General features: G+C 40.0%; 1 protein-coding gene across 1 annotated transcript; it reads left to right on the top strand.

The window, feature by feature from the left end:
- Positions 1-22: 22 nt before the first annotated feature.
- Positions 23-26,807, top strand: trim36 (tripartite motif containing 36; the record flags this gene model as incomplete). The annotated part of the gene is made up of 14 exons (XM_083905452.1): positions 23-85; positions 6,963-7,197; positions 11,470-11,499; positions 14,351-14,697; positions 15,498-15,644; positions 17,209-17,304; positions 18,642-18,779; positions 18,899-19,014; positions 20,002-20,123; positions 23,415-23,532; positions 23,619-23,824; positions 25,349-25,532; positions 25,868-25,981; positions 26,447-26,807. The coding sequence occupies 14 exons, from the start codon at positions 23-25 to the stop codon at positions 26,805-26,807; spliced, it is 2,277 nt and encodes a 758-aa protein (XP_083761578.1).
- Positions 26,808-27,993: the final 1,186 nt, after the last annotated feature.

Here is a 27,993-nt window from a genome sequence, read left to right as displayed (position 1 = left end):
ATCAGCATCATCATCTGTAATCATGTCGGACTCTGAGGACATGACGGAGTTCGCCAGCATCGTGGAGAGGATCGAGCGAGGCGAGGTGAGTCTCATCCGGATGATTTATGTGACAGCAGCCCTCTGTCTCTGTCTGTCTCTGTCTGTCTCTATCTGTCTGTCTGTCCACGTGTACCGACACCGGCCTGCAGCGCCGGATTCTATTCTCTTCTATTCTCTTCTATTCTCTTCTATTCTATTCTATTCTATTCTAATCTAATCTGAAGAAAATAGGCATCTATTCGTTGACAATACATAAGCCTACAATACACAGACTGTATTGCATGATGTCTGTACAGCATACTGTATTATACTGTAGATAGATAGATAGATAGATAGATAGATAGATAGATAGATAGATAGATAGATAGATAGATAGATAGATAGATAGATAGATGAGATAATCTATATCAGAAAGATAGGAAAATGACATTTTCACACAATAGATTCTTCATATCAAGTGTTTGTATGGCCTTATTGCTCTACATGAGGAACAGGCTATTTCACATACACATGTTGTTTTCTGTTGTGTGCTATACTACACCTGTAATATATAACACACCCCTGCGATGGTGTTGTATTCTTCCTGTCAGGTGTATTCGCCTCTGTTACATTAATCGTACTGATGCCAACACTGTGCCAGAGGAATCTCATCCGTCTGCTGTATTATTTTACATTGTCTGATTAAGCACTATAACATCTTTGTGACTCAATTCTCGCAACTGTAAGAAGATCAGTATCTGTTGTTAAGGAAGAAAAAAAAAACATTGAATAAGCCATAGATGGACTCACACGCTCTCTGTTCTCTCCTCTGTGTCACGGCTTTGTGGCCTGAAGGCATAATCTTTTCTATTCTTAGATGATGGGGGGGGAGAAAAAAGAAAATGTGAAGAGTGAACATAAAGAGTTTAATTAGAAGCTTGGGCTGCCTCAGTGTGTTTGTGCAGTCGGGACAGTGCTGCTGCTGCTGCTGCTGCTGCTGCTGCTGCTGCTGCTGCAGGCCGATCACAGACTCCTGTCAGTATGTGGGACACTTGGCAGCAGCTGTGTGGTGGTGAGACAGGGAACCTGGTTACTGACATGTGTATGTGGCTGCTGCTGCATGGGAACCACAGTCTTTACCTCTTCACCCAGACTGACAGAACATATTGAAGTGCAACCCCCCCTCCTCCTCCTCCTCCTCCTCCTCCCCCGGGTTCTCACACACAGGCTTTGACATTCACCCGAGCATGCATGAGCTGTGCGTATGTGTGTCGACTGCACACAGTTTTTAAATTTGAATCAGGCCTGTTTTGCACAGTCAGCAACGCAGTTTACTCAGTGTAGGTATATATATATATATATATATATATATATATATATATATATATATATATATATATATATATATATATATATATATATATATATATATATATATATATGAGAAGGAGGTGAGGAAAAGGAGAGAGGAAAGGAAGTGAGGAAACACTATAATGGAACTCAAAAACAGATGGAGAAATTCACTAAAAATACTAATCAGTGATCTGGGAGGTTAAAAAAAAGGTAAAAGAGAATTCAAAACATAAATAGTAATAGATCAAATGCAATGAAATCGTAAATCAGTGCTTAAAATAAGTAAGGAAATAGATGAATAACTAGACCTAGATCACAAACTAGGTGCGGTAAAATAGTTTTCAGTCAGAAGTCTGTTAAAGGACACTTAAGAGTAGAATAAAACAAATTGTGACCCTAAAAAGAAATAAAAAAGAGTACAAAATAATGATACATTTAAAGGAAAAAGCTTGTTTTTGAGGCCTCGCTATATGATTTATGCAGATTTCAGATTTCATTTATGGTTGATAGTTTGACAGTGAAAGAGAAAGTGGATGAAAAAATTCAGCTCTTTTTCGCTGCCAACAAATGCTGTTAGAAAAAGAGCGAGCACAACTTCAGCTGATGCTCGGGTTAATGGATGAGTTCAAACTTTTCATCCACTTTATTTTGTGTCTTGGCCGCACAGAGTTGTTGTCTATGCTGCACTTTATTTCCTTCATAAATCACCGCAGCTCCCTCCCCGAAAACCCTCTAAAGGTCTTTTCCACTGAACCATTTTGTTCTTTCACTAAAACATTGTGAGGTTGACCTGCTGCGAGGGCCCCAGTATAACATACAATGAACTGCTTTGACATGGCCACTGCGGCCAAGTGATGAACACGTAATAAATCTTGTGAGATAATGAAACAGACTTTGGTAGAATAATGAAGGTGAAGGGAACACAGTTTACAGCTTTCATTTGTCCTTTTATTGATGCACAGAATGTGAGGAATGAACAAACAGAGACTTTGAAAACCGAACCTTTTTATCTAAATATTGATTGGGTAACTTAAGAGATTTTGCAGTTCCATATTTGGGCTTCAAACAAACAATATGTACACTCACCAGCCACTTTATTAGGTACACTTGTTTAACTGCATCGTAATGCAAATATTTATATCCAGTCAGTCATATGACAGCACCACGGTGCATGCAGGAATGTAGACGTGATCAATATAAGCTGAGCATCAGAGTGGTGGAAAAAGTGGTGATTTAAGTCACTGTGAACATGTTTGTTCACCAGATTGGCTGAGTACAGCTGACAGCTGTCTCTAGGGTTTACAGAGTGTTCTGAAAGTGAGAATCCAGTGAGTCACAGTTCAGTGGGTGATGTCAAAGGTTAGAGGAAAAACTAGACTGACCGATTCAAAATGATAGAAAAGAGAAAGAGTGACCCAGATAAGCACCTTTATCCCTGAAAACACAACACGTCAAACCTTGAAGCAGCAAAAGATCCCACAGTTGCCAGTTGAGGTTCCACTCCTGGCACTTTATTAGTTGTCCTGTGTACCTAATAAAGCAAATTATAGCACATTTTACAGATCAGGAGAGGGATGAGCCTGTCTGTGAGGCACAATCATTATCCAAAGTCACTTACTGTTGAAGATAAAACCAAAAAATACTGTCTTTTTTTTACATATTTAAACGTGACATATCTGGGAAATCATCCCTATCTTCTCTATTCATACGACTTGACTTGTAACCTGCTTGATTTAAAGCAGGGACTCGGCTTGACTTGCTTGATTCTTCCAAGAATGACTTAACTAACTTGCATATGTGTGACTTCCTCCTTACTGCCTGTGCTTTTCCTGCTAAATAAAAAGTAAAAATGGCTGTTGTGCAATGCGTTCATTTGCTTCCAGGTTCTTGGTGCATGACAAACAACTAAAAGCAAACAAACCGCTGGTGTGCTAAGCAACGTAAATTTTACTTATGTTGACTTACGACAACAGCTGCATCTGTTGACTGACACATTGTGAGGAAACCCCCGCAAAAAATAACACTTGGAGGACATCACAGTCACCCTTTAAATAAGCAAACATGCTCACCAGCAGCAAGAAATAGATGCCAGAGTCTCATTTTTTTTTTTTAAATATACATAAACGAGCCACACTGGTTTCATGTACTGATGAGTCCAAGATTAACCAAAGTGATGGAAAGGCCCACAGAGACAGAAAGAAAGAAAGGATCTTCTGGCTGCTTCTGGAATAGTTTTGTACGAAATCTCTTGAAATGAACGGATCAAATGAAATGAATTGCAGTCATATGTTTATGGTCTATAGATAATGACTGGCTTTTTTTTTGCTCGTTTAAACACTATGTCAATGTTTTTCCCATATTCAGAGAAACTAACTGGTACCAAACCTTTATATTTATATTTGAATGACAGTAACTTATGTTCTATTTTCTTCTGGTTCAATCAACAGGCTTATGATTTTTGTTCAGTGTTAAAAATACCAAAGAACTACAACATTTGACAGTCATGATCTTTCAGTAATCTGATTTATAAGCACTATAAGGAAATGTGTTATTCATAATCCAAAACACGGAAAAACAAGGCGTTTACTTGACATTTACTGTGTTGAATTGCTCATTATGACACAACATAACACCAACTCTAAGGAAAGATAGCTGTGTCCTTATTTGGCGTCTTGCTTCTACTGTACCTTTGACATGAAAGTGACCAAACAGCAAACTTTAGGGACACAGAAGTTGTCCCCTAGAGGGTCAATATTGATTAGTTTATCACCACGTACCTGCTGGAGTAGTGACTGTAATGTTAATAGAATGGAATTAGAGCAGGGCAATAATTCAATAACATTCTGAAAACTTTTCAATATTTATTGACACAACACGATATTGACATCAACCGACCGATATTGATTTGATTTGTCATCGTGCAATAGAAAAACAAACTGCTGCGTGTTTGAAGAGAGTCCAGCGTAAGACACACAATCAAATATGAGACACGTGAGAGTCGGGATACAGTCTTTTAAAATAGATGAGTGGGACATACTGTACGGTATGTGCTACAGGCAGAACAGGAAGTTGATTCTCTCCTCTGCAGTTTTAGAAAGTATTATTAATGAGAAGCAACACTTATGGTGGTGATCATCATCATCTTTATTTATTATTTATAAAGCACATTTCATGCAAAGAAGCAACCCAAACTAGCAATCAAACTGAAATAAAACAATACAAATTATTTATGTAATTTGCTTGCTATATATGTGTGTGCGTGTGTGTCTGTATTTATATCTTTGTGAGGTCCTGCTTCATGTCTCCGAGCGGCGGCGCTGCTAAAATAAACAAGGGACTCCATGTTCAATACATATATGTACGCTATATGCACTTTGTTCTCCATGTTGGGAATAAATAGAGTTTTTTTTACGGAAGCTTGGTTTTCTTCACTTAGACAGATATTGTGATGTTTCGCGATATATAGCGATTATCGCTGAATCGGTGTATCGTGATATTATCGGTATCGTGGACCATGTATTGTCAGGTATACCTGTGATTCCCACCCTTGTTGAGGAGACAGTGCTGTACATCGCGTAAATACGTTAAACAGGTAGGACATGAAGCAATGTAGGCTAAATGCAATATTTAAAAAACAACAACAATAAAACTGACTATATATATATATTTTTTTTTTTCTTTTTAATTTGTGATGGATTTATTTTCCACAACATTACCTCGCTCTAGATTGGGGCTGATAAATATAAAAATTGCTGACTTCCACCTGACAATTGCACCTGTGTGATAATTGTGGAGCACTTGAAAGAAGCCACAGTCGTTCCTATGGAGACTGTCCTCCCCCTAACACCCTCCCCCTCCTCTCTCTCTCTCCACCCCCTGTTGTGTGGTTCCTCCGCCTGTGTGTGTGTGTGTGTGTGTGTGTGGGGCTCTGCTCTTTTCAGCAGCGTCACTCTATTTAAATTCCCTCGCTCGTCGCTGTCGCCATCCCCCTCGAGAAGCGGTTCGAGAAGAAGTTTTGTGTGTCTGGAGAGAGACATTTTTTAATCCGTTTTTATTGTTTTGTTTGAACTCCATCGCTGACTCTTGGTATTTTTTCTGCCTCGTCATGTCTGCAGAGATGCGGCGAAGCAGCAGCAGCACGACCGCGGTGAGTGGCGGAGGGTTTGTGGAGTTTGGAGGATAATTTATTTTTATTTATTTTTTTAAAACGTCGTTAAAGTAAACTGCCCTGGAGCTCGTTAGAGGCCGGACACTGTAAAAAGTAACACCACACTTCGTGCAGCTGCCTGTTTCTCCGTGTGTGTGTGTGTGTCTTCTTCAGTGACTCGACTTCATTGTTTTCTATGGAGTTTGTTCGCTATTGTCTGCGTCTTTACAGCTTAAACTTCCTCTATTCTTCTCGGTATTGTGTGTTGTTTTTACACACTTGTACTATCGTGTAACGTGAATTATATTTACTGATATTTATCGACACTTGTTTCACACCAGCTGAAATGAATGAACTCATCAGACATGGTGGACATAGGAGGACAGTTGTCGTCTGTAGAGTTGGAGCTTTTGTTGTTTTTGTTTAAATGCTAATGGTACGTGAGATGTTTGCTGGGGGTCGTTGTGTTTAACGTGTTTGTCTATATTTAGCCGGACATAATCCTTATGACCTTATGTAATGTGTGAGAAACGTGGTAAATACGCTCGCTGTTGTTCTTGTTGGGACAGGACGATGTGGCCAAAAAACGTTATCACGATAAACGATTTTTTAAATCAAATAATGCAAAATAAAGTGTCGTTTTTGGTCTTGAGTGAAAGCTGTGGTTTTAAAACCACTTTGTGGTCAAATAACAAAACACTCTGATTTAAAAAAAAAAAAAAAGTGTTGTTTTTATGTCTTCGAGTGTGTTACTCAATGTATTTAATATATAATTAACATATACTGTATGGGAAAATGATATCTTGATGTATGGTTGCTGAATTATTGACGTCTACATCTGTAGACGTCCTATTACAGCATTCATTTAAAATTAAGAATGGCAAAGAAAAGACAATAACCTGTATAAATAAAGACCCTACACGTTGACAATGTGGAATAAAAATAGCTTACATTGTCACTAAAATATAGCATGGTTGGAAAAAAATGTTGTTTTTCCTTTGGCTCTAACCTCCATCCAAATCTGTCCTTTAATTTTTGAGTTGTGCTCCTCAAAAACAGACACATTTGGCATTAAACAACTAAAACTTGAGGAAAACCCTAATATATAAATCAAAACATTTAAATAACTGCACACTTTTTTTTAAATTCTACATAAGAATGTTGTTGGGGTGCTTTAAATGATAAAAAAATATATACATCCATTCTCAGTGACAAAGCAAAAATGTTTTTCCAGCTTTAAGTGAAGACAATGGCTCTATTTTAGTTTCATCTGAACTGTCTCTCATAATAGGATGTTGTTCAGACCATCAAAGGAAGAAACCACTGTCCTTTTTGTTTGGTCAACCTTTCATGAAACGGTGAACATGTTTGCATGCAAAGGTTTAGAATTTGAAAGAAGCAAGTACGGCCAGTTCTCATGATTCCATGTCTTCGTCACCAGGTCCCGATCAAAAACATAGAGCGGGAGCTGATCTGCCCCATCTGCAAGGAGCTCTTCACTCACCCGCTGATCCTGCCCTGTCAGCACAGCATCTGCCACAAGTGTGTCAGGGAGCTGCTGATGCTGAACCATGAGGACTCTTTTGACGCTGGGTCAGAGTGTTCGTTACCGGGCAGCCCCCGGTCCAGGGTGCCCTCCCCGTCTATGGAGAGGTTAGACAGGCTTGTGCGATCAGGTGGGTCCCGGGGTAAGGAAACCAAACTTTTTTCCTTTTTTTTTCTGTAGATTTAGTTAATGCCTTCTTTAGAGGAATTATTTAATTGTGTACAGATTATTGCCGGAAATTGGATCTCACATTTCTGCAGGGGGGTGGGAGTATTTCTCAACAGCTAGTCTATTGAGGCATTAGAACTGTGTTTGTGAAAGTTGGTTTAAAGGTGTTAAAGTCAGCTGATGCAATACTGATCATCAGGAAATGCAAGAATCAAATGCATATTCTTCCAGTTGTGATAACTTCCCACAAAGGCAGCACATGGCAATAATGGCAACTTCCTCTTTCATTGTCTTCCTCCAAACTCCCTCAGCTTCAGTTTTTAGTTCTGATGTCATCTCTGTAGCTGCATTCAACAGGTTTTTGGAAATTACCTTTTATGGATAAAAGCTTTAAAAATATATAAACAAGAAAAAATGTAGTTGCAAGTAAAAAAAGTGAAGAACCAGGAAATGTAGTGCCACATTGAAAAGGATGAACCAGTAAGCAAATATTTAGCTAATGCAAATTTAGATGGTGAATAGTTGTGTGGAAACACGGCAAGAAACACAGCATTGTGCACTCCTCCTCCCTCTTGCCCCCGCTTAACTAGAACACACATTTAAATGATTTGATCATCTTGCATTTCAGGCTACTGTCAGTCATGCATTTCATATATAATCCTGTCTGTATTTACAGGATTTGTTAAATAAACAGCAGAGGAATTTGCTGTATTTTGGTTCACCAAAGGGAAAAAAAAGAGACATTGACAGACTTTGTCTCAAGAGCAGATTGTCTTCAATGTGTCTCCTGCAGCCCAGGGGCTTCAAACATCCCTGTGTCATGCAGGGCAGCAGTGGTGTGGTGGGTTACGGTTAGCACAGTTTTCATTAAATTCTCAGCTAAATGATGTCACCGCAACAGCCAAGCATGAATAGGTCAATGTCCAATAGGTCTCTGTCTTCACAGCTGCTTTCACACATGCATTCAACTCCTGTCTTGAGGGGTTGGTATGTGTGAACACAGATGTATGCAGATGTCACTCCGGACATTTTCTGATTCGTCCGATAGTTCCCTGGTCAGATCTTTTGGATAATGTCCAAGTGAGTTCATGTGAGAATGCAGCAGGAGAAACGCTGCATGCTCAACATTGCCTGGATCCTCTGGTGGTTCTCCTGCTGCTGTGAAACTTAATCTGCCATTTCGTTCATCTTATGTGAATGAACAACTGAGAAATGTCGGACTCTTTGTCTGAAAACACTTCAATTACTAACCTTCAAAACATCAGGACAGAGTTTGGTTGTTGCCATGATTATCGATTATATATATATTATACTCTAGGTAGATTGTATGATTATAGAAAAGCCCTGTGAAGCTGTCGTGTGCATGTGATGCAAACAATGTTTACATTATGTGGAAGTGAAAGTGCACACATTGTTGTCCTTTCTACACTCCATTCACATACACATCATAAATGCAGAAGATCTCATAAATGTTGAGTCGTAAAGATAAGGCGTCTGCCTAGTTTTTCTTTATGGTGATTGTGAGATGAAAGTATACAACTCTCATATTTTATTTCCACCACCTGGCTTCACCACCTCACCATCTGCCTCGTTAATTTCCCCCCCGTCTTTGAAAAAACGTTCGTACACACGAGTCAGACTTTCCGAACAGTCTCGTTTGTTTTCACAGATCCAAAGGCTTGTAAGTTGCATTGTGGCTCTTCAAAGCACCATTTTGTGCACATGGAACAGTTATGAGGCCCTCCAATGAGCTACTGTATCTGAAGAAGCAGATTACATGTGTACTAGAAAAGCGAAAAAGTCACAGCGTCGTTTGTGCAAAAATAAAAGCATGATTTGAGTTTTCTGTAGATGCTGTTTACATTAGTATGTATGTCGTATGTAACTCATAACAAGCTGGACATAAACAATCATTACATCACTGTCATGAAATGTTGTTCTTTTTCTAATGCTTTCTTAATGCTAAATTGCATGTCTTCAGCAGCCGAGTCTTAGCGTGTGTGGTTTGTTCATATTCTAAGTGTCGTTTGCACAACAACACTTGTTTTTGAGCCTGTATTGTTTTCAGCTAATGCACAAAAGAAAGTGAGGAGGTGTTGAGGGATAGAAAATAACGCCAATATTGTTACGTTTGTTAGCACAGCAGCCATTTTGACATCATCTCGCACAGAGAGCGCCAACTGAAACGCTTCTCACTCATTTTGAATGGAGCATCAAACTGCATTGTTTGCACATTGCTTTGCTTTTTCTCTTATTGCTTCGGCCATTGTTCAGATATTCTGACACAGGCACTCGCCAATCAAGTCATATTTTACCTCCCTGTTGCTGATTTTTATTTTTATTTCTTTGGACATAGTACATGTAACATTACACCTGGACATCACATCACATTTCCATCACTTTAGCAGCATTGTTGCCGTGTAGTAAGCCTTGCTCTGTTTAATCAGGCCAAGTTTACGTTGGAGTCCAGCATTACTGATCACAAAAACAGTCTGTTGAGAGAGAGAGAGAACCTCGAGGTGAAATGGCTGCTATGCAAAGAGCCAATTGCTTTTTTATATAGAAAAAAACTTATGGTTTATACCATAGTTTTTTGATATGAATTGGGACACAGCAAGTGAGTTTAACTAAGGTGCCAGCTAGGCTCAGACCAACAGTCGGAATGTAAAACGGGGCTGAAAAGACCCTTGGAGTACAGTGACGGGAACAGCTTTTCTTCAGCTATTCAGCCACTGTGCACCACCAGTAAGACTGGGCTCTCAAACACAGCCTTCAACCCTCTTTCAGACTCCCCCTCCCTCCCCCCGCCTCTTTCACCCTCAATGAGTTCATTCTTCATTGGCAGGACTGCGTCTGTTGACTCAGGAAATCATCAAATACTGCGTTTGAGCAAACCAATCTCCCCGCACAAGGGTAACTCTTGTATCGCTGATATTTAACTCTTCTCATTCTGTGAGAATGTTATTTGATTTCCGATCTTTTTAAGAACATTTTTTGGGGTTAAAAAGGTCACGTCACAAAGGAACCAGCCATCAACATGAACTGTGAACAGATCATGTACGACTGGAATTCCCTTAGGGATTATTCAGTAAGTTTGATCCTGTGTTAAGTTCATTTAATTACAGCAGATTACGAAACGTTTATAATTAGACACCTCCAAAGTTTGTTATGAGCGTTATCTCAAACAGAACGCCCACCTAATTCTGCAGAGCAGCCTCGGAGCACACCCTCAGCACTGGGAGATTAGATCACTGGTAGTCATGGTGACACAAGCTGACTGTAGGGAATGAATGCGGGATTAGGTGAAGAGAGAGAGAGAAAAGACTTGAGGCTATATTTATCAATGTGCAGCTTGGACTAGTCTCGCTGTGCATGGACAGGTGATTGCCAGGTTCTAAAAATGCACCATTTTCTTAAATCCATTTTTTAATTTTTTGTCACTGATAAATGTAGGTACAGTAAACTCTTGACAAGTGCACCTTAAGTTTGAACTGATAAAACAAAGTTATTAAGTAATGGTTCAGCATGTTGTGGAAATTTGCTCATTCGGTTGAAACGGTAGTTAATGCCTGTGTTATGACATTTGCAGTTAACAAAGCAATATGTTTGATAAACTCTGAAGGAAGTTTCTAATTTATGGTTTGGGTTCTTCATTTCAGACAGTTAAGGGTTCAGTGCTCACTTTGTATGACTGGATTCTGGAAATATGCTCTATATTAAATATGCTATGAGACTAAATCTGCATGTTAAACGGGATAAAGTTAGTTTATGTACAGCAGTTGTGTCAGGGTGGTTTTCTTCTCATCTGACGTTCTGCAAAATTGGGACAAAGCATAATTCCCCAAATGCCTAACTATTCCTTTAATTTTCCCCAAAATATTCCCAGTTTAGATGTGTTTATGCTTAATAATTATATTGCAGTATGTTTTCCAAAGTACTGTTTTTAAGTGCTAAAATATAGACCATAAATGTCTCGGTGCACAAATCAAGATTTACTTGTACTTGTACCTGTTCACGTCGTGTATGTGTATATTTGAAAACACTGTTTGCTATTTCACTCTGAACTGCATCCGCCTCATATTTTAACCACAACTTTTCAGTTGATTTTTGTTTAACGACTAAAATTTATTTTTTTTGAAATGGCTCCACAACTCACTCCACATGTTCTGTTTTATGCATTGTTTCATTTTTTCTTGTTGGTCTCTCACCTCACTTCTCTGTTCATTGCTTGCAGCCACAATGCGAAGGTCGTTTGGAAGTCGAGGTAGACGCGGGCTCCGTGTTTTGAGTAGCTGTAGTGAGTACAGTGTTTTATAGAAACCCACCCCCCCTCCACCCCTGTGAAACCCTAGTTTGGTTCTACCTTTTCTCTACTGTAGCACTTTCAGCACAACTCACACCAACCTTTAGTTATGATAAAGTATTATTGATTCAACAAGCCAGGTCATTACGGCTCAGAAAAATGTCCACTCAGCAATAAAATTTAATTTGTAGAAAAACGAATCCAGATTAAGATGTTGGTGATAAGAAAAGACCAATGGCTTTATTTTCTTGGCAAAACCATGGTATTTCATTTAATTTGTCGGCTTATTAAAAGAGAGAAAGCAAAAGGAGGGGGAACTTCAAACTGATCTGTCAGCATATGAGAGTGTTTGGGACCTCAACAGGGAGGAACTGAAATAAGACGGGTGTTTTCTCGGAGATGACGTACAGTATGTATACGTTAGTTAAGCATTACATTTTATTTAGTTAAACATGGAGGAAGTAAAACTACTTTATTGCAAGGGAGAACCCAAGATCTCGGCCGTTTCAGAGTTCCACACATGTACTGGAACTATGTTTGAGCTTGCTAAGACTCTTAACTATCGTTTTCTGATTCATATCTCTGTGCCTTTAGGCCGCTGTTTATACTTCACTTGACAATCATTGCCGTTTGAGGAATGGTTCATAACCACTCGGACCTGTTTCAGCTCACCTCCTTAAAATTAGTTTTGCACATGATTAATTGGGAAATGTCAGATTGCCATCCAAGTAAAACAACACTGCATAAACATTTTGGTTTAAATGGGCCGACTAATAATCTGCTTTCTGTAAAAGGAAAGTTTTAATTTCTTCAGCCCTCCGATTTAATGGATTAACATGGTTTTTAAATTTTAGATTTGCACAACAAATAAAATTACAATTTTCTGGAGAATGAAATGGTAAAATAAGCAAATATAACGCAATGTATTTAAAAATTAGAAGTGTTTAAGACTCTCCCTTCTCTGGTAGTCACAGTTGGAGGAATCTTAAGCTGATAACAGATGCAATAAGATTAGTATAATTTTATTATTGTCTCTGTTGTTAAAAAGCTTCGTTGTGCCTTTTTAGACGTGCGTTTGTGTGCAGGGGAAGGAAAACCAAGCTCCTTTTGCACAACAGGAGTGTAGCAGCTCTGCAGTGACTCTTCAATTTCTCCCTGAGATTCCCTTCCCTCCTCAGCTCCACACACACACACACATTTAGCTGCAGGCGTCTCCTGTTAGCTCACACAACCTGAGTCACTGTGCAAAGTCTCGACTCGGCGCACGCATGAGTGAAGACTCGTACGTGCACTTCCTGTCTCTGCAGGATGAGAACGTCTTTCTGCCATCACTCACCGGTTTATGTATGAAGGCGTTCTGCCAAATCGTACAAGCCCATATCACATTTCATCGCCATCATCAAGTTCATCATAACCTTATGTTTCAGTTTTAAATTTGTCTTCAGGTAAGACGGTAGCAAACGAACCCCGGTGACTCGGTTTATTGTCAGATCTCTGCCTCTCTCGATTGTAAAATGTCCCTCCACTGTCACAGTCTTCCGCTCTGCTCACGTCACGCAGCATGCACGTGGCTACTCGTGTATCTGTTCTGCCACTGCTTCTCCCTCAGCTTTCACCCTTTTGCAGAGTGCTATTTTGAAAGTAGCGCTGGCGTGTTTTGCTTACCTGAGGAGTGTTTGATTTAATTTCCAGGTCCTCGGATTCGGAGCGGAAATTCCGGCTTGAAAACTGAGATAAATCCAGCACTCCTCGGTTCCCCTGTCCCTCAAAAACGTGAAGCATAATTTTCATTTCTGCGTGTGTCGACTTGAGTTTGCTGGCTCTAAATGTGTGGTACCCCCGTGTGTTAACAGACTCCTGCTTGCGTCTGACGTGACCTTTTTGTAACGCCGTGTCTGCACCTCATGTGACTGTGTTGCTGCTTTGTTACGATGCCGCTGCATCAGTAACAAGCACAGTGTCGTGAGAAACTCTTTAAAGCAGTGTTGCTTTTAAGAGGAGTCATGTTGTCTTGTAAAAACACATGATTTGCTGCATTGAACTGGACATGTGATCATATTATAAAGCTGGAACTTTTTTCCCCTTCATTACAGTGTAATGCTTGATTCAAAAAAAATATGCATTGTTTTGAGTTTTGTCTTTTAATTTCATCATTTGTCTTTGGAATATAGAATCCTTTTTTTGTCCAGATCATTGTGAGCACTTTAAAGTATTTTTCCACCCCTGTTGTAAACATTAAACTTGTAGCGAAACATGTATTTCTCATAAATCCCTATAAGCTCCAGGGATGCTATCCTCCCAATCCTGTACCTCATTACTCCTCATTCAACCCCAGTTCTCTTGGATTGTCTCTCCTCCTGGATTCCTGTGTGATGACTACTTGATATTTTGCAAGTTTTTGTGTTTTGATCCATACAACCATGTCTTGATCAAGTAGTGGTCATTGTGGAAATAAAGCACAAAGAGAGACATGCCGAGGCCCTATTTTGCAAGTACTTGACATTTCCTTACCAGCTATCAAAGGCTTCCTTTGCCTTAACATCATAGTTGGCAAGTGACTTCCAATGATGTCATGCTGCATTTGTGAACCCAGAATCTGTACAACACAAGGGCTACACATTTTTCTGAGCCCCCTTTTTGGATTATCTTGGAAAAAAATAATTCACTGTAATTTGAAGACAAAGAACATTGTTGTTCACATGTCAAAATAGAGCCTCTGGCAAGAATGAAAACTGGGTGACAAAAGGCCATCAATCTGTGCTACACATGTTCCCTTTTCTCACTTTCCTGCCTTTGCCCTCCCCTCCTCCAGGCTCCATCTCGTCCCCAGGGTGGCGCAGAGGCTCTGTGACCCCGCGAATCACCACCATCCATTGCCCGGGCTGCCAGCACGACATCGATCTGGGCGAGCGCGGCATCAGCATGTTGTTCCGCAACTTCACCCTGGAGAGCATCGTCGAGCGCTACCGCCAGGCGGCCCGCGCGGCCGTGGCTATCATGTGCAACATCTGCAAGCCTCCGCAAGTGCAGGAGGCGACAAAGAGCTGCATGGACTGCAAGGCTAGCTACTGTAACGAGTGCTTCAAGCTGAACCACCCATGGGGAACACCCAAAGCTCAACACGAGTATGTTGGTCCCACAACAAACTTTAGACCCAAGGCAAGTATTGAGAAATAAGAAAACAAATGCATATTGTTGAATGCATCAAGGATAAAGATTAGCATGTAGGATTGGAATTCTTGAGGAGTCACTTAAGGAGAAAGCAAGCATCTGATAAAGCTGTCACTGTGCACAGGTTTTATGTCGTTGGGGTTGTTTTGTCTGAATCTTGTGAAAGTGATCTCCCAAAAACGGCTGGAGGGAATTTCATTGCATCTGGCACAAACGTTCACTTGTACTCAAGAAAGAACTGATTGAATTGCATTAAAAGTCAAGAGCACTGTGACTTGAAATACTTTATGTGCTTGCTGACATAAGTGAACATAAATGTCTAATTTATTGTGAATATTTTCCCTAAAACCTCACTATTTTAAATGGCAGTAATTGTACTTTATATCCAGGAATGTCTTGGTTATAAAGGTTAGAAAAGTTGGTTTCTCAACTTATCGTCTAATCTAGAACATTAGTTTGATTATATATTCATAGTTCTCTTTTTTTTATTATTATTTAGCAAATGCCAATGACCCATCTGGATATGTTACATTTCTCTCTTAGTTTCTTTCGGTGAACAGTTAAATACTGTTTCTGATTTACTATTTTGGATCTTTTCTTTAAAATTCTATTTGGAAACATGTCAGGAAATGGCTCACAGAGAGAACTGTCTCGATCCTTTTTGAAGCATCAGTCGTCTTCCTGTTTCACTTCAGCTTGTTTTTAATCTGTAAAAGCAACATGCAGACACATTAGCTAGAGGCGTTTGTTGGACTAATTTTAACCCGCTGTTCTCCCAAATATCCCAGGTGCTCATGTGTCCTGAGCACGAGATGGAGAAGGTGAACATGTACTGTGAGGTCTGCAGACGACCCGTGTGTCACCTGTGCAAGCTGGGAGGATCTCACGCCAACCACAGGGTCACCTCCATGAGCAGTGCCTACAAGATTCTCAAGGTGCCACAGTCACACACTGTTTCTCTCTAGCGTGTCAGTCCATGATGACGGGATGTTAGTTGAATAAAGTGGACTTTGTTTTCTTATCTGTGTGGTTACTGTAGCACAATACAGAGGGCAATGATTGTACTGGGCTTGAATACGCAGTGTTGTACAAAGTCTCAGTCTTCCAACATTAGATTTGTTGTTTTAGTGGTATTATAATGACCACACATTTATCAGAACACACTCAGAAAATACGGGAAGTGTGTATGCAGTTTTTAAAATTACACATTTTTCAGAGAAAAGCTGCTTTTATAAGTTAACGTGTCAAATATTTAGGTTTATTCAACACATCCTTGAGCATTACATACACCTGTTGTATGAGAGTTGCTTGCTTATATATATATATATATATATATATATATATATATATGACCAACTTTCAGACACAAATGCCATTCCAATACAAGCCAGTCTAATTTAACAGACATAAAAATCAACAAAGCTGGCTTTACCCTCAGACTTGAGCACTGTAGTTCCATTGTAATCCAAGGTGTGAATTAATGAAGGCTAAGAACATAAGTAGTGAAAGTATCTGTAACTACTATTGTTATTTTATTGACTGGCAATCCGTTGTACAACTTGCAAGGCTGTGTTATATGTTGCTGAACTTCTTTTCTTCTAGTTACAGACCTGCATGCATAACTTGATTTAATATGGGGATTCAGTGTTACGTCATAGTTTATTTAACAAAACATTAAGAGCATGTGTGTTTTTGTTTATGACATGCTGCCATCTGTGACTGGTCCTTAAATATCCCTTCTCCTGCTCTAATGTTGATGCCTAACCTTGTTGGCACATATGAGACTTTAGATAGCAATGTGTCTTTCTTGGATTTGTATCATTCAGTTGAATTATTGTCAATCATTTTTAGTCTTTGGATTAGTCAGGAATGTAAGGACTTCCTGCAGCACTCTGGAACAAAAGAACATCTGACAGAATGGCTATTTAAGTGTCATATACTGAATAAGTAACTTAATCTCACTGCCATTAGCACTTTAGTGTAGCGGACTTGATGGTAGGTGGTTCAGCGAGCAGAATGTGCGGAAGTCAATCTGCCACGTGTATGTGGACGCAAACACTGGTGCTTAATATTTAATGAGGCCATTTGTTCTCTTTGATTTTGTGTGCATTGTGTCTACCAATTAATGGATGGCTGGATGACTTATCGCATGTCATGAAAACCCTTCGTCATTCAGGAAGTAGTTTGGTTTCAGTTTTCATCCGTAATGCACCATCTCAGTCTCCGTCACAGGTTCTCCTACTGTTTAGGACACTAATACTGTGGGCTGTGCTGTCACTGCAGAGGTCATTAAAATCCTGCCATCCTGTTCCTGCCAAAAGCACACATATATCAATAAATGTTTTATGTGTACAGTTGTTATGGGCAGATGCATATCCAGTCAGTGTATACCAGTCATATCATATGCATGATCTCAGTGCTGTGTTGTTAAGAATGTGTTTCAGACCTTTTATATAAATCCACTGCATTGTAAACACTGCTGATCTGCTGTCTCACCAGGAAAAGCTTGCCAAGAGTATCCATTTCCTCATCAGCAAAGAGGACCAGGTCAGGACTCAGATTACTGATCTTGAGCTTCTCATCCATCAGACCGAGGTGAGAGAGCTGAGTCATACTTACTGCGACTTAAACATCCTTTTTCACTCCTTTCCTAACGGACAATGTATGTTCAAGTTGCTTTGATTTATTGCGTAAAAGCCATATTGTATCTTCATTTTCAAAATCTATTACTTATTTTCATTTAATTGTATTTACACTTTCATTTTCTAACTTTAGATTCACGTGTTCTGGCCTTCAACTTAACATCTACTTGTCCATCTCAAATATTGTCACATAATTAATAGTGAACTATTTCCCTTTTGACCTCAGATGTTGCTTGTTAAGAGTAGATTGAACTGAATCCCTTCTTACAGGATACAAATAAGCTATCTCAAAACCAGTCTGTTGAGTTGACACACTTTTTTTTGTGTGTGAATAAGGAAGGTCGTTGAACAAATAACATGCAAAGCACAGGGAACACTGAATATTTGCTTACTGTTTTCCCTCACACATCTGGGTACAGTGTTAAGGCCTGTACATGCTCTGCAAGAACAAAGTTAGTTCTGACCAGGACATTTAATACTTCACGAGAAACTCAAGTGCAGAATTCCTGGGAAGTCCTCAAAGGGAATGACAACATTTCTGCATTAACCACGCCCACTTCTAATTTCTGGCCAATCACACGCTAGTTGTCAGACACCACACAAGAAAAAGGTTCTGCCCAGATGATGCGTCAAGAACGAGCTGCAAGAAAATAATGACGTCGTTCTTTTCTCGCAGCCCTGGGAGAGAGAACACATGTTTCTGTTCTTGCAGAGTATGCACAGGCTGTTACTGATGTCTCATATACTGCGACTATGCTGTCCCACAAAGCAGAAAGTCCTAACTATATAGATGGTTTGTTTTACTTTGTAAAGCTATTACACCATTGACATTTTGGCAAATAAAACTGGGCAAAATAAAAACCAGAACACTACAGCTAGTTCAGGGTAACTGAAGTGCAGCCTCTGACAGAGTTTAAAGCTGTAGTATGTAACTTTTAAATAAAAATAAATGTCTGTTACGTTCACACCTTTGCCAAATGACCCCGACCGGCTCCACTCAACACAACCTGTGTTTCTCAGTATAGAAGTAGTTTTATGTTAAGATAGTTGAAGGCAACAGCAACATTGTGCTAGTAAAGCGAAACGGTTGAGCCTGAAAGAAGTTTCAGAAGTTGAATCTACTGCTCAAAAAACCTGAAAGGTCTAGGATTATGAAAATTACTTTTATCATCACTTATCTTTACAAGTTATACATCTATTTATTAAAGGTTAAAGTCAATAAAATGCTGTTTGTATTCACCCTTTTTAATTCTGTTTCACTAAACTGTGGATTTCTCTTCATCTGTGAAGGAAAACGGCCAGCTAGCAGAGCGTGAAGCTAATGAGCACTTTGAGCGTCTGTTCGAGACTCTGCAGGAGAGGAAGTCTGAGATGCTGAGATCCATCGAACAGTCTCGTAGCCGGCGCCTGAACCACCTCAAGGGACAGGTACTGTTTATATTGTATTTTTTGCCTCTTATTTTTTACTTTATAGATCTGTCTAATAGGCATTGTAACGAATGCAATTAGATAATGCGATATGATGTGATTTTATTTACATTTCCCAGGTGGAGGAGTACCAGGGCATGTTGGAGAACAGCGGACTAGTTGGCTACGCACAAGAGGTGCTGAAAGAGACCGACCAGTCCTGCTTTGTTCAGACTGCAAAGCAGCTCCATGTCAGGTACAGCGACTTAAGTCTAGTTCAATGTATTTTAAGATGATTTCTGAGATATTTATGTCAAATCTGAGCCTTTTAATCACACATTATTACATTATATTGTTGGCAGCATCATTTATTCCATATTTCTATGGGGATCTTCTCAGGTTAGGGGTTGCCACAGCAAATCATCTGCCTCCATCTTGGTACATTCCTTGTCGTCAGTAGTCCAAATAGTAACTCTCACTATGATTTATTTAAACTGAAAAGTAGTAGTATTTCAATTCTTCTCATTTATTTGAAATAGCATTTATAATATAACAGTATAATGGAATCAAAATTACCTACAGTTGATGCTTTAGCACCACATAGAGCAGAGTAATCACTACTTCTTACAACCACTACACCATGCACTTCTTCACAGCTTTTACCCTAGCAACTCTAAATGGTCAAATCAATAATTAAGCTTAGCAGTGATGACCTAATTTTGAATACATTACAAATTACAGAAACAAAAATGTGACTATTTAATAGCATTCCAGTTACTCTCGGTCAGTTATGACTCATTCACTGGATTTTAAAATTAGATTTGGTCAGTTTTTATTTTAGTTTTGACAGCATCAGTGTGGTTTTGTGTTTGAGACACTTGTGCAGAGCCACGTGTACAGAGGAATTAAGGAAAAAAGACACTGACTGGACAGTGTCTTTTTTCTCTCTCTAAGCCAAGTAATTGAACCCCATTAACGTCTTAAGGTAATCAGGGAACCTTTTCACTCACGAACATGATACACGGTCCTGCTCGTTTCTCTCCTTTAATCCTCTTGAACTCTGAAAGCTGATGCAAAAATGGATGCAATTAAATGAAAAATATTATGTGGGAAAATGATAAGACTGAGAAGGTATTGTCTGCTGCTTTGTGTCCTTGTTCTACAACAGTAGCCTTACACTAATTATAACCAACCTTCAGTGATAATGGTTTATTCATGTTATGTCTGCATTGTGTGCTTTCAGGATCCAGAAGGCCACAGAGTCTCTGAGGACCTTCCACCCTGCAGCCGACCCCTGCTTTGATGAGTTTGTGTTGGACACGTCTAAAGAAGAAACTCTGCTCAAGGAGATGTGCTTTGGAGGAGGTAAGTGTTATTTCACTGAAGTGGAGTGAAGATAAAAATGGGCACTTAACCATTTTGCTCACTTTTATTTTCATGCTTTGTGTTTTTTCAGCAACACTTTCATTTGTCCACGGATGTGTTTCCACACTTTCTTAAGACATTCTGCTGGAAAATGTGGTGTTTTCCGCTATTATTCTTCTTCTCTGTGGAGATGAAAGAAAGTGTTCATGCATCTGCAGCAAAATGTAACTGTATGAGACAACATGGACATAGTAAAGAGATTTTCATTGGCTGTTCGTCACATGCATGGCCGTGTGAACCGTGTTGTGTTAAAAGGTCAGAGATCGTCTGTGGGCAACTAAATTGGATCAACAGGTAGCACGCTGGATTTAGACAGAGTGGATTTCACTGCTCTGTGAACCTTTGTTCTGATCTGCTGATTTGACAAAGACCTGGTGTGAAAACAACCTCTCGGGTAGAAGTTTCCCACTTGGGAAAATAAAGCATGCGACAGAATATTTGACATCATTTTACTTTTTACTCTGTTTGAGAAGTAAACATAAGGAGTCTATTTAAAGGTTTGTCCAGCGATGATCAAATAATCAATAAAACATGATCAAAGACCAAAGGTCTGCAGATAATTAAGCTGGTTTCAAAAAAAATTATCAGTGTCACTGAAAGATCAGAAGCAATGTCAGTACCTTAGAAGGTGATAATCTTTGACATGACTCATAAAGCAGCTGGGTTGATGAAGAACCTTTTGTGAGAATGATGTTCATGAGTCTATATTGTATGTAACCAATTCTGGACAAAGGACACTATTTTGACATTTAAGAGAAAGTGGGGGAAAATAATTTCTGAATGAAAACACAACGTCCTTACTCTAATCACGTGAGAAGAGCTTGGTGTATATATTGGATTGTGTGGTTCATATATGACTGGGACTCAGGGTGGGATTGAATAGCCTTGTTGCAGACAGGAACAGTTGGTCGTGACATGTGGCGTCACAACTTCAGTCACGGTTGTGTGGTGTCTGGTGTTATCAGTGCGAATGATAAGATGATCAGTTTTAAGTGTTAAGATCCAGATTTTCCAGAATTATTGAGAGACATTAAATGTTGGTGAGGCATAGAACCGTCCTCCTTTTTTTTAAAGTGGATGCAATGACACAACTGACAGTTTCTGCTGTTGGCGTCAAACAAAGCAGACCGTAACATGAGCTTGCGCCTTTTGTTGCTGGACTGCAGAGCCTTTTGTTGGTTTGTCTGAAACAGCGATTAGAGCTTCATCTCAGAGGCTGCAGTTTACTCTGTGACTGGATGATGATCAAATTTCAGTGGGGCTGCTGATGGTTTTCAGGAACAGTAGATATTTACATAGGGATATAAATGGGATCCATTATCAAACCACACTTGAAGTGAAACATTTTGGAAAATGTGTAATTTTGAAGGATGACTTGGTGCTGCGTCATATTTGGTGAAGTGGTCCATGCGGCAGTTGGCTGACAGTGATGTGTGTTTTTAATCTAAGTAGTCTGCAGGAGTTAATGATGCTCTTAGTCCAAGTTTACAGAGAAAAGAACCAGTGGAGGCATTTTTTTATAGCACAGTCATTTAATTGAATAGTTGGCAGCTTTAAGAACCCACTCCAAACTATGATACATCCATTATACAGGAGAACGATAGCACATTCATCTTTTTAATAAGGATGTTTTCTTTAATGAAATCTGTGTCTGAACTGACTCGTTATCGTCATTGTGTATCTATTAATCATTTGCTGTATTTGTATACTTTGTCATTAGGAACCCCTTCACTTCCCACTTTAAAGTGTTTGTCGTCCATCTTGTTAAAATTGTAAAGCTCCAAGTGTTCACTTTTATTGACTTTCATTGAGTGACCTCCTTCTGTTGGACAACGCTGTGCTTGTGCTCGCTCATGTTAATGCAGCTGTGGCCTTGCGAGCACATTTTGACCCCATGCCTCTGCTTCTCTCTTGAAAGGCTGAGCTGTTGATGTGTAAATGTCCATTTGTGGTTAATTTTCCTCTTCAAATGTCACTTTCAGAGAAACACTGATGTCAGCCTATTTTCCACTTGTACATGAGAATACAGCATATGTGACATTATAGGGACATATCAAGCTAAAAGTCCAGGTTTGTCACATTTCACTGCAGTGTAACTTGGCCCTGGTGCTGGATTATATGTGATCATTATTGCAGTTTTTTTGTGATTGTTTAAACTCTGGGGGATTTCAGCCTGCTGTGCTGAATGACTGACTGCCTTATTTGGTCCCAGCTTCGGTTGAGAAGATGTAGAAAAGACATAATATAGGACATTATCTCGATTAGTATTTGAGTTGAAATAAGTCCAGAGTTGTAATAATTGATTTTTAGTTTAGTAAGAGACAGGTCTCTGTGGATAAGAGGTAAAAGGGAATTTAGAGCTAGTTGTTTTAGTTCCCCAAAAAGAAGTGTTAGATTTAAGAACAGAAATTAACAATTATTTTGTGCTACCAACCAGAATGGCTGCAAGAGGACGTGAGCACATGAAGTTTCCTGGGAGAAACCTTGAGGACATAGACTCAGGATTAGCCGAGTGACTCTGAGAGGCTCAAAGCTCTGGTCAGCGAAGGGAATACGTTTTTAAAGTAGAAAATTAGTAAATGAAAGGAGCTTCAGAGCTGGACGGATTTGGGGATGTGAAAATATCATTATAAAATGGAGGTTACGAAGAAGAAGCTAATTCTTTAATAGAGAAAGATACAGTATATCTTGAATGTCGGTTAGAGTCATGTGGTTTTCTTTCTGTTGAAAAATCAGCTCAGCTTCAGGCTGCGAAATAATGATAAAATGATTTCTCACACAGCAGATGTAGGTTGTTGAATGAATGTAAAGTCAGCAAACGATGCCTCCATATGAAATCTTACAAACACCAACAGCAGGAAAGATGTATATGCTGAAAAAGTGGAATGGGAGAAAGGGGAAAGTGGGAGAGAAGAGGAGACGGTGGTGTTAGGTGGTGGTGCTTTAAAGTGCATTTCCTGGCAGTGAGTCTATGAAAACCTCTTAACAGGCTCCATTATGCAAGACAGTCTTGTCCATTGTCCTGAGTGGAGAGTCCTGATCCTGACAAATCTAATCTTTGCCACACTTAAAATGCCTCATTTGCTTATTAAGCTGCATTACTGTACTCGGCATGATTAAGACACACGTTTGCACTGCAGTTTCCTTGTGTTTTCAGTATTTTTCATTTATGTTTAAGTCTGAAAATAAAACGCATATTCTTATTCTTGCATGTTTGGTTTCTTTCTCCAGTTCCAGACCCTCCTTTGATTGATCTGTCCCACAGTAGAGTCTATAACGAGGCCTCGATCTCCTGGAGGCTTTCTGATGATCACTTGCCAACCGATCACCATGTGGTTGAGTACCGCAGGTGGGTGCAACACAAAGACATGACATAAACGTAGATAAACGATAAAGTCTGAATTATTTGACTCTAATGTAATGTAATTTTTCCAGACTCGGGGCCCCGAGCCCGTCTCCATCCCAGGAGGACGGCGAGGACAGTAGTGTCTGGAATGCTACAGACAGGGTCTACGGTCCCAGCACTGTCGTCTGTGACCTGGAGCCCAACACTTTGTATTCTTTCAGGGTCCGAAGCTGCAGGAACTCCATGTTTAGCCCCTACAGCCCTGAAGTGACTCTCCACACTCCGCCTGCACCCGGTAAGCCTGCGAGAGAGACGCGGTGATGTTTTCCATGGTCCAAAATTTGCTATACATAATATTTTTCCCCTATAATGGGTATGTGTTCATTGTCTGTCGTTTTGACTCTAGTTATCAATAGAGATGTTAAAGGAGGGAAGAAATGTGTTGAACTTGAAGCAATTTGAAGTTGCTTGGGCTGAACTGTGGGAAAATTAAAAGAATAAAACAATATAAATGACGTTCTAACGGAAGCCAGGTGCATTATTAGAGCCACAACATGTGAATAACTCAATAGCAGCATTTAAGCTGCTGTTATTGAAGAACCAGCCCCTGTTCTTGGGCCTCTTTTTGCTGAATGGAGAGCAGCAGAGCCCCTCACTCCCTCTGCATATTATTGCACCTGCAGGAGTTGAGCACTTGTCCCTGCTTAGAAAGACGATGAGATCACATATTATGCTCCAACTGTGTTTAAATGTTTAATGGTGTTGAAGCATTTTGTCGAACGTAATGAAGCAAACGCTGTTTTAGTGATCACCACGCTAATGACTTTTGTCTGGAGTTTGTATGGTTGGAGGGTGATGAATAGCGTGAAAGCCCAGATAAAAAAAAAAAATCTGCCGTTACATTTGTTGCTGGCATTTTAAGCTTCCCTGACAATCACAAGGTGGAAATCACTAAAAAAGAATCATCCTTTTTTCCACGAAGAAGACTGTATCACTTATTTTTTGCCTAGCAGTCATGAAATTCTTTTCATTTTGGATGTTTATGGTTTGCTGAGGCATTTGTGGCATTGTCGCGACACGTCACTCTGATCTAACGTGACTGTGCTGTTGTTTGTGTATTGATTGGACCTTCTACATTCCTGTGCTGGATCGTGCAAGACCGAGCAGATGGATTCACTGTGTGTCCGTAATGAGGTGGAATTTCATGCTGCGGCGAAATAACAAAAATGTGCATGTATTGATGGCATGAGTATGAGGGGGGACACAGTTGTGGTTTTAGACAACAAAGAGAAGAGACATGGGCCTGCGTTAGATTTCAGGATCCATCTCCAGTCTGATATCACTGTCGGTGCCAGTGTTTCCCTGCTGTAAAACTGCACATAAAGCCTGTTTACCCTCTAGGTGGCCTTATACCATTATCATTATCACGCCCTAGTTGGTTTGAGGATTTTGTTTACACATAAATTAACAGACTTCTCCAGTGTAAACCTCAGATTGCATGGCAGCCTTATGTGACCTGGATTATGTAAATCATTGGCCTATAAACTATTTATAAGACGGCAGAAAAATAGGCGTTAGTGTTGAGGACTGTTTTTGTTTTATTCTTCATGGCACGATGATGGCAGCGCATACATGTGTAGGTCTTTTGTGTAGCTTTCTAACATTGTGCAATTGCGCCCTCTTGTGTCAGCCTCTGCCCCTTGCTCCGTGTCAGACTTCAGCAGGGAACAAACCATGTCTGTGTGTGCACACTCAACAAAATCTGTTCTATTCTTTATCTGTTTTGTCCCTTTCTCGTCTTCTTCTTCTTCACATGCAGCGTTCGGTTTCCTGTTCAGCGACAAGTGTGGCTTCAGCGCAGAGCGGCTCGCCCTGAACAAGCGGCGAGACACCGTGGAGAGCGCCGCCGGCGTGGCTTTCCTGCTTGCAGCCGAGCGCGTGCAGACGGGCAGTTATATTGGTCTCGACTACATAATTGGGGACACGGGGATTTCTCAGGGAAGGTATGTCAATAACACAACAACGTCAGTTAACATTGAAACTCTAACACCATTTTTTAATTGCTGCACAATAAAGAGAGTCCGCTATGTTACTCATTTTCTCAAAAACAAGAGATTCTCTTGTCATGTCAAAGCAAAGATTGCCATGCTCTGTATACCTAATTATAATATAAAATATTAAAGAGAGACCAGTAGGATTATTAAAGTGTCATCATGGCTCCATTGAAAGAGTCATTTTTCACTAATTACTAATGAGGAGAATTTGGCACGAAGGATGTTTGAGCGTTTGTCAGAAAATGAGTATCATAATCTTCAGTTCAACATTTTCTCTTTTGCAGACACTACTGGTCGTTCAAGGTGGAACCATACTCCTACTTGGTTAAAGTCGGCGTGGCCTCTGACTCAAAGCTGCTCGAATGGTTTCACAATCCCAGAGATACAAGCAGCCCAAGGTAAGTGCATGCTCATTACACAAGGTTATCCTTTTTAGAATGTGTGTATAATTAATAGACATGTGGGGGAAATGTACACACAAGTGCAACACAGACGTAAACAATCTCATTACAGCAATAAGTGGGTTTGAGTCTCTCCTAATCCTGTGATGTAAGAGGACCTGCATAAACCTCTCAAGAGCTTACTCACAGACAAGGCCTGCTTTCCTCACTGGACCAGCTCTTGTAAAAACATGTCAAATAATGCATTACTTAAACAAATATATTGTTAGTTTACTGTAGTTGCATAATACATGCGGGCTTAATGAACCTTAGGCAACTTTCAGTTATTAAAAGTTTAAGTATGCATGTTTTCCCTCCAAGGGAAATGCCAAGGCAAGTGTACTTTTAATTTAAATACTAATAGCAATATTTTTAAATAAACATAAGTACAAAGTTTTTATTTTGCTCTCCTTCCTTCACCAGATATGACCATGACAGCGGGCACGACAGTGGCAGCGAGGACACGTGTTATGAGCTCTCCCAGCCCTTCACCCTCCTCACCCTGGGCATGGGCAAACTCTTCATCCCAAAGTCGTCCTCCGCTTCGTCGGCAAATGCGTCGTCCGCCGACCCCGGCAACCGCGTGCTTCCCATGCCACAGCGTCTGGGCATATGCCTCGACTACGAGGCGTGCCGCGTGTATTTCTACGACGCCGACACCATGAGGTGCCTTTACGAGAGGCAGGTGGATTGTTCGGGAACCATGTACCCGGCCTTCGGCCTCATGGGCAGTGGCAAGGTTCAACTGGAGGAGTTCATCACTGCAAAGAAACTGACCTTCTGAGGAGGCACTGTTGGACGCGTTAAGACCTGAATCAGTTTAATGTTTGGCATGTTCTCGGAAGAGCAGGTTTTTAATGATGATTGATTAATATCCAACCCATTTATTTGAAGGTCAGATGTGATCCAGGGGCCGTTTGGTCCTTTAATGTGAACGTGTGATCTCTGCCTGAATATTTAGACTGATCAGCCATGGCATTTTTTAATGTATGACCCACATATATATATAATATGGTCAACACTGAGTATCAGTGTCCACATACAATGGTCTTGAGAAGTTGGTATAAATGTGAAAGGTCCTCTCTACATACCAAAGTCTCTGTATCTGTCAGTGGTTGGTTTTTAGATGGTGGTGGAGTTGGTTACAATGTTAGTCTGCAGCCACTTTAATTCTTTGTTTTAACCTAAAAGCAACATTTGAGCTCACACTAGTCTTTTGCCAGGTTTATGTTGATGGTATGTTTTAATTAGTAAGTGATGGTATCGCATTTCTATATTCTTAGTCTGAGCGTAGCAGCCATATGTTTACATGTGATGATCTTTGTGGACCTGAGGGAGCCTTGTAGCTACTTTTACAGCGAGTGCCTTTCTGCCTTTTTTGAGTTGGTCACTTGGGGTTTTCTGGCGAGCAGATACTGGTGTCACTGCACAAGGTGACTTTTTAGTGGAGGTATAGTTTGATCAGACACTGGTGTCAAAGTTTAGGTATTTCTTATGATTTCTAATTCACTCTTGACTTTATCACATAACACTAACACACTTTTCATTGTCACGGTTTCGTTCAGCGGTTTTTGCACAACAGGGCGAATGATGCCTCTCACTCGATCACCTTTTTTTTACAATCCTCACGTTTAAGATCACTACCTATTTAGCGTCTCACTGATGTCACCATCACGAGCATGAACATGAATCCTGAAGCAGCGAACTTGGATTTATAAGCCTTTCACGGTTTTGCACTCTTATCGTATCAGTTGCACTGAATGTGATTTTTCTTCTCTCTTTTTTTAACATCTTAAAAACCAGCAGGTACCGGAATATTCTGTACTTGTAGTCAACATCACGTTGACGGCTGCAAAGAGAATTACATCCAAATCTTGTTGGCTCTGGTGCTGATTTAAAAAATGTTAACACACAGCCTTTTAAACTGTTATGAACGTCATAGCAGTTCAGGTTCTTTACAAAAAAGTGCT

This window comes from Microchirus variegatus, assembly GCF_963457635.1.
Source record: "Microchirus variegatus genome assembly, chromosome: 18".
Taxonomy (NCBI): Eukaryota; Metazoa; Chordata; class Actinopteri; order Pleuronectiformes; family Soleidae; genus Microchirus; species Microchirus variegatus.
The sequence above is the reverse complement of the archived record's forward strand: the minus strand, read 5'-3'. Positions and strand labels throughout refer to the sequence as shown.